The sequence below is a fragment of the Mytilus edulis genome, chromosome 6 (genome assembly GCF_963676685.1).
Source record: "Mytilus edulis chromosome 6, xbMytEdul2.2, whole genome shotgun sequence".
NCBI lineage: Eukaryota > Metazoa > Mollusca > Bivalvia > Mytilida > Mytilidae > Mytilus > Mytilus edulis.
This window is the reverse complement of record NC_092349.1, coordinates 1177882-1189134: the sequence shown is the minus strand read 5'-3', so window position 1 is coordinate 1189134 and position 11253 is coordinate 1177882. Positions and strand designations below refer to the sequence as shown.

The 11253-nt window shown below is 31.8% G+C and overlaps 2 protein-coding genes across 2 annotated transcripts in view; both read left to right on the top strand.

Moving 5' to 3' along the window:
• The window catches only part of LOC139526915 (uncharacterized), a 350297-nt gene that overhangs the window by 309031 nt on the left and 30013 nt on the right, over positions 1-11253 (top strand). The gene's annotated exons all lie outside the window — the stretch shown is intronic.
• LOC139526895 (phospholipase A2 'basic'-like) lies at positions 5850-10709 on the top strand. Its single transcript, XM_071322046.1, has 5 exons — positions 5850-5949; positions 7351-7414; positions 8331-8484; positions 9527-9639; positions 10400-10709. The coding sequence occupies exons 1-5, from the start codon at positions 5947-5949 to the stop codon at positions 10519-10521; spliced, it is 456 nt and encodes a 151-aa protein (XP_071178147.1). The 5' UTR covers positions 5850-5946; the 3' UTR covers positions 10522-10709.

Sequence of the window (11253 nt, the reverse complement as noted above, 5' to 3'; positions counted from 1 at the left end):
TAATACAAATATCATATAGTATATAAGTATTAATCTGTACACATCCGAATTCAATGAATGAAGTGGAGAGACGTAATTAAGAGTCAGAGAAAAACACGACCTTGTGCAATGACAACATATAATACTGTGAAAATACAAACGTACATATCGATAAGGTTCAGTATGGTTTCTAATTAACTGATACAGCCCTTGGATGGTGTAAACTTCCCAAAACAACGTGTATGGTGTAATGGTGTATGGCATATGGTGCAATGATGTAAGGTGTATGGTGCTATGGTGTATGGTGTAAGGGGAATGGTTTAATGGTGTATGAGGAATGGTGTGATTGTGTAACGTGCGATCGGGAATGGTGTGAATGATAGTGTACGACCTTCCATTGGTTGCAAACGAAGTTTTTTTCATTTAATTTTTTTCGGATTGTAAGCATAAACATAATAAAAATCTTAATATTTAAAATTTAATTGCATTATGGGTAATTTCGGATCGTGTAGATAGAATTGGGAATGTGTATGGTGCAAAGGTGTAACGTGTATATTGTAATGGGGTATGGTGTATGGTGTAATGGTGTAATGGTGTATGGTGTTAGTGGGAAGTTTACACCATCCAAGGACTGTAACAATATCAATATGTATACAAATAAAACAATATCAAAAGATAAAATTACAATGTTGAATAGGTACATGCAGTCTTTTAAAATAATTCAGAGGATTTATAAGCTTAAACGAATCGTATCTGTATTTCCGGGCTCAATAAACAGCAACACCTAAAAAAATATAATGGTCTATTTTATTTGAACAGCCAAACATGCAAACCAAATATGTGTATTTATGGAAGACTTTAGTAAAGGTTCTCAGTAATTTATGATAACGAAATCCCTGACATCCTAATTTACCAATAATCAATTGATTACCCACTTGAAATCAAGACCATGACTATAGCTACTAGTTGGGTTACTTCAACATTGTGGGACTGTTCAATGGATCATCCTTGTCTAAAAACGGAAAATGAGCAATGTGGAATAAAAAATTGTGTTTTTTTTTGTAAATTTGTGTGAAGATTTTGTCGTGTAAAACTGAAGTATCCAATCTAAGAAAGAACAGTTATTGCTGGTAATGTTTGTTTAATTGAAAGTAAGTTCATTGGGTCAAATCTAGATAATTCTTGATTATTTAAACAACAAAATAACATGAAAAAATAGTAAGCGTTGATGATTTAATCACTTAAGTGACATGTAAACAAGTTTGTCAATAAGCTGAACAGACTTAAATCTGCTTTTACATGGGAACAATTGGTACCCATACACTTTATTTCTGAATCTTTCTTTTTTTGTTATTTGAATTTCTATGTGTATTCATCTGATGAGTAGAGCCTTTTTCAACTGAATTAGTATAGTCCCTTCTTATGTTGTACTGTTTCACCACTGTCCCATATTAGGTAGAGAGTTGGGATTCCGCTAATAGGTTTAACCCCGGCACATTATGTATGTAAGTGCCTGTCCCAAGTTATGACCCTGTAAACCAGTGTATGTCGTTTCTTGATGTGTTGCATACTTATTCTTCTGTCTTCTTTTGTACATAAGTTAGGTTGTTAGTTTTATCTTTTGAATTATTTAACATTTGTCATTTCGGAGCCTTTTATAGCTGACAATAATTGTTGAATGCCGTACGGTAACCTATAGTTGTTGATTTCTTTGAATTTCTGTTTCTTGTGGAGAGTTGTCTCATTGGCAATCATACCATATCTTCTTTTGTTATAGATAAATGTTAACTAGGAAAGTCCACATAGCCTATATCTTGACATATTCAACTTTCAAATTACATTAAAAAAAAACTATATTATATGGTTTGCAATAAATAAATTTTCAATCAAATTTACCAAACACTCATTTAATTGAATTTGAAACAATTTGCTTGATAATGTTCTGTGACAGTGTGGTTTAGAGAGTGGGGAATTCAAATCAGAAGCAAAAGGATCATTAAAAACACATAATTTATATTAAACATCAATCATATCCAAACTTTTGTTAACACTCCACTATTGTCATGTTTTATTACAAACTTTTTTTTCTTCAAAAACAAAGATTTTATTACAAACGTTAATGTTAAGTTATTTAGCAATGGTTAAGGAACTCGTAAAAAGCAGTTATTAAAGAACGATATAAAAATAACATTTGTCTTTTTAGTAGTTTATTTAACATAACATAGTAGACACCTTCAAGTTTTTATTTGAGGTTTACTGTATGCTTAGTAAAAGCTTCGTTTTTTGGAGAAAAAAATTCACAAAAGTTAATACCAACGGTTATAATATGAAATTTAAATATTGTTAATATTAGTCGACTTATCAATGAGCTAACATAAGTTAACAAAGTTACTTTGAATTCCAATCTTGTGTAGGGCAATTTCGTCATCATGGTGAAAAGTAACGGTATTGAAATCATCTACATAATACATTAACTGACGCAGTATAATGATAACAAGCAATTTGGTTATTTTCTTTGTTAGCCTTGGCGGTGTCAGCTTATTGTCGATCTATGAGTTTGACTGTTCTCTGGTATCTTTCGCCTCTTTTTGGTAATGATATAATCATCCGAGGTAAAATCTAGAGCAGGTTTTGCAATATCGATTTTGAATTGCAAAATATAAATGTTAAACTATCATGTTAAATTTACGTTAACATATTGGTGTTGTTGCCAGGAAACTACAAGACGAAAAGATAATACTCCATGGTGTTCACTTGTGACTGCAATATGATTTGGTATTACAACAAAAAAGTAAAATCCCAAATTTTAAAATACTGAGAAAATTCAAAACGGAAAGTCCATTATCAAATGGCAAAACCAAAAAACCCAGATGGAACCAAGGTTTAGAACCAGAGAGCCCGGAGAGAACCTAATTGCATTCAGAATTCTCATGACTTTTTATACCTTCAACGTATTTTTCAAATCATTTATTTATTTAGTATATTTATATATAATTTATTTATCTGTATTAATTTACATATCTTTTTATATGTTTATTTATTTTATTTTTTTATGATAAATTGTGCTACATACATGACAATATTGAGTGTGTGTGGTATGCGGTGCTTAAACATCCTCATTAATTTAAAAATAACATAGCACGTCGATCAAATAAAATCTTTTCATCAAAACATCTGTACTTTTATGAACGATTTGTTCGCAATTGATGTTACAGTTAGCAGTATTGCTGTGGCAACGGTGGGTGCATATGTTTAGATACCACTGATATCAATAGAACCAATTTCCATTCACGAGGTGTTCTTTTCTCTCATGACAGAGGTAAATTCACCATGCAGGAATATATCTTTAATTCCATGTTATACTACTGGTGATAGTATAATATAGTAACAATAATATATGAATATTCCAACTTGTCAATGCTTTCAGATAGTTAAGAGATTTACTGATATTCTACATTTGAATAATTTTTATGTTTTAAACATTAAATTAATGAATGTTTACTATTGCATGTTTACTATTGCAGATAAATATATCCAATAAAGGAATAGTATATTTTTAAGCAAACCATTGCTTTATTTCATATGTTGTTAACGTTATACTTTACGGATCACCAGCATGTTCTATACATGCTATATACGTCAATATCCCTAATGCGCCTCAAATTGAGTAACACAAAATGTCTGCGTAAACAGAAATGTTAGTGTAGTAATATTAGACATAAAATTGACAATGGAAATGGGGAATGTGCCAAAGAGACAACAACCCGACCATAGAAAAAACAACAGCAGAAAGTCACCAACAGGTCTTCAATGTAGCGAGAAATTCCCGCACCCGGAGGCGTCCTTCAGCTGACCCATTAACAAATATATACTAGTTCAGTGATAATGAACGCCATACTAATTTCCAAATTGTACACAAGAAACTAAAATTAAAATAATACAAGACAAACAAAGGCCAGAGGCTCCTGACTTGGAACAGGCGCAAAAATGCAGCGGGGTTAAACATGTTTGTGAGATCTCAACCCTCCCCCTCTACCTCTAGTCAATGTAGAAAAGTAAACGCATAACAATACGCACATTTTAAATTCAGTTCAAGAGAAGTCCGAGTCTGATGTCAGAAGATGTAACCAAAGAAAACAAACAAAATGACAATAATACATAAATAACAACAGACTGCTAGCAGTTAACTGACATGCCAGCTCCAGACTTCAATTAAACTGATTGAAAGATTATGATTTCATCATATGAACATCAGGCACAATCCTTCCCGTTAGGGGTTTAGTATCATACCATCATAACATATATGAGAAGAACATAACCCGTGTCATGCCAACAACTGGTTTTTGAATAAATGTGTTTAGTTCTGATGCAAAGACCCTATAAGTGAATCAATATTAACGCCAAAATATGCAAATTTTAATGACCTGACAACAGTATCGTAACTATATCCCTTCTTAATAAGTCTATTCAAAGGTTTAGTTAGTTTTTGAGGTGAATACTGACTGTGCTTTATAAAGAATATTTCCATAAAAATTGGATGTGAAATACCTGAACGTATAAGAAGTCTGAATGTTGAGCTATATTTACGAATGATGTCCTTATACCGATGATAAAATTTAGTAAATGTTATGTTTCTATTTTAACAATTGACTGAGCTAAACCATTTGTATTACCAACCTTATCAACAACCAATACCGTACTTCTCCGACGTACAGACATGAAAATATAATTTCAAACATCAAACGGATGGGTTTTTGAAGACGAAATCTCCTACATACACCACTAACCACATTTGTTGTTTCTTTTGACCCGGCTGATCTATAGTTGCTAACGTCAATTATTCTCTAGTGAAGAGTGGTCTATATAAACAATCTAACCACGACTTCTTACTTTTATACAAAAAAAAACCACAACAATAATGTGTTTGAATAGTGAATAAAGTGTAAAATCTAAACATAATAAGTAAACACAGCAGTCTTCAGTTATCATACCATCATAACATATATGAGAAGAACATAAACCGTGTCATGCCAACAACTGGTTTTTGAATAAATGTGTTTTGTTCTGATGCAAAGACCCTATAAGTGAATCAATATTAACGCCAAAATATGCAATTTTTAATGACCTGACAACAGTATCGTAACTATATCCCTTCTTAATAAGTATATTCAAAGGTTTAGTTAGTTTTTGAGGTGAATACTGACACCTTTGTGCTTTATAAAGAATATTTCCATACAAAATTGGATGTGAAATACCTGAACGTATAAGAAGTCTACATGTTGAGCTATATTTACGAATGATGTCCTTATACCGATGATAAAATTTAGTAAATGTTATGTTTCTACTTTAACAATTGAGTGAGCTAAACCATTTGTATTACCAACCTTATCAACTACCAATACCGTACTTCTCCGACGTACATACATGAAAATATAATTACAAACATCAAACGGATGGGTTTTTGAAGACGAAATATCCTACATACACCACTAACCCCATTTGTTATTTCTTTTATTCCGGCTGATCTATAGTTGCTAACGTCAATTGGTCTCTAGTGAAGAGTGGTTAGTGAATTACGACTGATAATTGATAATAATAGAGAATAGAGTGAAGAAAACAAAAAGAAGACCTTTTATATGAATCCACACCAAAATTCAGACCCTGTATAGACTAAAAAGGTGAAGATCGGGAAGAGTGGTAAAAACATCACATTATTTTTCTGTTATTTATAAAATGTCATCAGGTAGAAAAACAATATTTTAAGATGTTCTTGATCTCAGACAAAAACTACAAACCACTTGTGCCTGAACGGATACACAACCGGTTATATAATATTTTAAAATTTGTTGCGGAAAAAAGATTAAATATTTCGGAAGCAGGACTGTCCTGAATACTTTGCATAAGTAGCGAATAAAGTGTTAAATCTAAAATAATAAGTTAACACAGCAGTCTTCAGTTATCATCACAATGGTAAGTACATGTCATAAATAGTATTACAACGTCATTGTGAATTTTATTGATGCTTCATTTCAATTTATTATTTCACTCATCATATATAAGTAAGAAGATGTGTTGTGAGACACTTCTCAACCAAGGACATGTATCATTTATTCTGTTTAAATGAGAATTATATCATAAAATTAAATAAAACAGTTATATGACTATTACAAATATATTGTTCAGATTGAATCACGTGGACATATACATATATACACCGAAAGGTCAACATTCTATCGGCTAAGCTTTAGAATAAATGGACATATGTTTTTATTTTATAATTTTCTAACGATAGAACCGGCGTCACCAGTAAAGTGTGTGTTTTCTGTGTAGCAATATAGTGAGTTATACTGCAAAGTTAGACAACTAGATGTAAAAGTTTTTTTCTTAGGTAATTAACCTAATCACAGAAACCATCAATCAGTCTTATAAGGGTGGATTGGAGAAAAGAAGATTGGTATTATAGACTCACTTTTAGTAGTAGTGTATACGTTGACAAAAGTTCTGTTTAGTTGTGCAGGCTGTAAAAATACGCAGCAATGTCTAGTCGAAATGGCACCTTCAAATTCAGATTATTTATGTATGAGAAAATATGTTAAAGGGTGCTATATAAAGGTCGAAGTCTCAAGACTAAAATGTTTTCCGACATACAACATGTACCTCTTATCTTTGTAATTGCAGTTCAAATTAATTTTGCAGAACATATGATTATTTGAACATGATTTATTCAATTGTTTTCAAATAGAATATGCATGAAAGATTTCCATATAGACGTTAGACAAACAACAAACCATCCAGTTCATCTAACTATTTCATATTTGTTTTTTCTTTTTTTAATCTCAAATGCTTTTGACTGATCAAAGCCATTAAAAAGTATTTTTTAGTTCGCAGGTCAATTAACAAGATTTACACAGACAACATAACCTTTACTACTTTTATTTCCAATAAAATATACTGTGGATTCATTATTATTCGTTAGATACCAATTTTCGTGGATTTCATGTGTACAGGTGAACCAGATGTTCAACGAATATCATATTTTCAATAGGCTTTGTATACAGACATTGACAAAACCATGAAACCAAATATCCACGAATATGCAAGTTTTCAGCAATCCACGAAAATTGATAACCACGAAATTAAATGAATTCACAGTACTATAAATTATGTCCAGATGATATATTTCATCAGCACTTACATTGAACTATTTAGCATGTGTACACAATCTTAATTATGACTTTATGAACCTTGTTTATTCGTCTATAAGATGTTTGGTTGTCATGGTGTTCGCCAATAAAATAAAACTAAGTAAATGAACATTGTTAGAATTTTGAACAAGATTTCGTTTTAAAATGTGTCTTGTACTTTTTTCAGAATGTTCACAGAGGGTCAATTTCCATAGCTTTACTATGCATTTTAGTACTGACTACATCTGCGGGTATGTTCTTTTAATTGTAATTATTTATTTCAATGAGATTGCAAAATACAATCATATTACGTTTGAGTTTGATGTCCATTCTTGCTACTAAAAATCACTGTTCACTTATTATTGCTTGTGATGAAAGCACGATTTCAATTAAAAATTTTGTTTTTAATTTCCAGTTGAGCATGTTAATACTCTCACGCAAGGTTGGCTTATCAGATTGTTTTGACTGTTATATTTGAACCCAGTTTGTTTAAAGATTTATGAGTTTGATGGTTATTTTGGTTAGATCATACCTTGCGAAGTAAAATAACAAAAGATCCGAAATCCGAATATAAGGAAAATTTAAAACGGAAAGTATTTTGTCAAATTTTAAAATCAGAAGCTCTAACACATTTTACGAATGGAAAACAAGTGACAACTGTTATATTCCTGACTTGTTACAGGCATTTCACTTTGTCGAAAAAAGGTGGATACAATCTGGTTATTTTAGATTGTCAACCTCTTGCTTGTATGACAGCTGCATAGAATTTCATTATATTGAAAACATGTTGTGAACAAAACAAACAGACATAGAAAGTCAACATTATGCTATTATCTTAAAATCACTCTAAAACTAACACCTATGTCACCAAAGATCAACTAAATGGTATATAGACACTCTAAAAACCAGCACATACGAAAAAAAAGACTACAAGAAAATGAATATAGCACAATAAAACAATGGAGGGATGTATAAATACCGAAAGATATTACCACAATCGACTATTATATAGTAAAGGTTCAAATGGTATTCAAGAAACTCTAATTACAAAATGTATGTGCATAGAAATCAAATCACCTCTGTCTTGGCCAACATTGTCGGAATTTCACAATAAATTTTACAAAATTAAAGTAGTTTATTTCAATCATATTTCCAATTCATTTGAAGGACGTGCTGATAGGACCAAACGATCATTCTTGAATATGTACAGTCAAATCAGTCATTTGTTTGAAATGGGTTATACGTTTGGGAATTATCTTCGAGACTATGGATGTTGGTGTGGAGTTGGCGGAAGCGGTACACCTCAAGACAACATTGATAGGTGAGCTGCTTATTTTACAGAGGTCAGAATATCTTAAGGCGAGTAAGAGCAATCCAAAGAAGTATAATTAAATGAGCAACCTGTGCGAAATAGGACAATATTAACCCTTTTTCCGATTATTTTGTTTTGCATAGAAAACATGAAACATATGCTTTTCTCCCAATTGAACCGATTATACGCTTTATTTTACTTCTTTTAACTGCACTTTCTTACCGAATACCAGAATGTCATACCACACACAAGGTTACCTGTCGAGCAGTTATAGTAATAGAAATAGAAATAAAAGTATACTCTGGAGAAAAAAGTCGATAATATAAAAAAGTATATTCTATGACGCTAATGTATTATGAATATATTTAGCGTACTAATTATGACTTTAGATCTACATATCAATTTTAAATTATAAGATCATTTTTGTTCCTGCTGCACGCCACTACAATATAAGATTTTGCGGTTCAACTTTACCCGAACACTTTTGTCAGTTTCGGTACTTGATATAAGACTCGTGAAGGTAAAAAGAAACAAAATACACAAATATGAATCCTTAAATAAATTCCAAATGCATCACTTCATGATGATCTCAATTATGATAAAGAGGAAAACTGTGAATTTACAGATTTTAGACTCAGAAAGCTATGAAAAACAATAAATGGTCTTTATGCTTATCCCTATCTTACATCGATTAGACAACTTTCAACGAAAATTTGTTGGTTTAAATTTGTTATGAAATGAAAAATAGTCTCTGAGATTGCGGTGTTATATGTTGTTCTTGAATGATGATGCCTATTCATATCTCCATGTATTCTTTATTTTTTAGCACCCTGATATTCTCTTACCATTTTTTGGTTCCTTTTTTCTCTATTTGTTTATTGTCCATATCTTGAACTATTGTTAGTTATCATCTATCCTGTAAATCCCAAGTAAAAAGAGAAAACTCATCAAACAAGCGAATGGACTCATTCAACCCCGTAAATGTTCTTTTATCAAAAACGTTTACACAAGTTACCTTCAAAACACACAAAAAAAAATGAATACTTTGTAGGTGTTGTATGGTACATGATAGGTGTTATGATCAGAATAGTCGGGATGGATGTAGTGGTATCCACCTAGACGATTACAGCTACGAATGGACCAGTGTGTCGATCAGATGTACAAGTAAGTACATGTAGTCTAAAAAACAACCTTAATTTTATATTTTTAATAAACAACGTTTACATAACTTATTGAAAACATAGCGTTGTCAATAAGACTTTTTACTGAAATACTACGTAAACACAAAAAAAATGTATGTATCGTATCAAGAATTAAATTTAAAGGATGACACTAGCTGTACAATGACTATAAATAGTGCATAGAAGTTAATGGTTGTTGGTAAAATTGCTAGCAGGTAGATTAGTCCTTCTGTGTTGGTTTAAGTTATATAGTTAAGTATGCTGTAAAATAAAATTTATCCTTTATCTAAAGCACTCTAAACGCTGTAGAATAAATGATCATGAATTGCAAACATCATCTTTAAGAGGTTCAGAATTACTAGTTTTGTGAAGTTTTGAAAGAATTCCTGGTCATCATAGAAATGTTTAAACTTATTTTTACCGATCATGTCATCGCAACTCCTTCTACGTTGTATATCGTATTTTGTTGAAAAGTTCAACGGTGTTAAAAGTAACAGAACTAAATCATTATGCAGATGTATAGCAGTCTGTGTATAGTATGATAGGAGTGTCTGTAGAGAAATGGCCCTTTAAACAATTGTCTCTGTCTAAAGCGTAACACCACAAAAATGATCCTTGTATTGTAGTCTCCAGCATATTTAATCATCAATTCGGGATTCGGGGATAAGGAACAATCTTAGCGTACAGTTTAGTTTGAATTCTTACATCTTTGCACACATACACATTTTTCTTTTCATTTCCAGATGCTCCCGGATCTTGCGATTATAAAAACTGCAACTGCGACAAGGAATTCTTGGAATGTTTGAGAAGTGCAGGTTTCCCACGGACCTTTTTACCTGGACTTCGAAACTACAACAAATGTTGATAAATATGAACAATCTGATTTAACTCACAGAATGCTTTCTCATATAATCACTGCAAAAGAATGTTGTTATTTTTTTTTCTAGATAGTTGTCATGCTCTGCTTCAAATATTTAAAAACGTGAACTGGAAATACAATATTCATATGTACGGACAATTCTTCATGAATAAATTGAAATCTGTCAGACGTAATTTCCATTGTTGAATTTATGAAAATTTCCTTAAAGACATTCTGTCGTTAGAAAACACAAAATATAAGCATTTGCTTTTATAAAATTGCACGGTTACATTATTTTATACAACGACCTCCATAATATTTGGACTTCAGAAGGTGTTCTTCAACTTTGTAGTCATTTGGCTTCATAACTTTTTTGGATTGAGCGTCGCTGATGAGTCTTATGTCGTAACTACAATCCCCTCCCCTTTCATGAATGTGACCTACCGAATTAGACTTTACCGGATTTATAACGTAAGCAACACGACTGATGCCACATGTGGAACAGGATTTGCCAACCTTTTCTGAGCACCGGAGATCACCACTAGGATTCGTGCTGCTTATTCTTTGGTTTTCTATGCTGTGTCATGTGTACTATTGTTTGTCTGTTTGTCTTTTTATTTTTAAGCCATGACGTTGTCAGTTTATTTTCGATTAATGAGTTTGACTGTCCCTCTGGTATCTTTCGTCCCTCTTTTATAAAGACGAAAAGCGCGTCTGGTGTATTTAATTTGTTTTTTT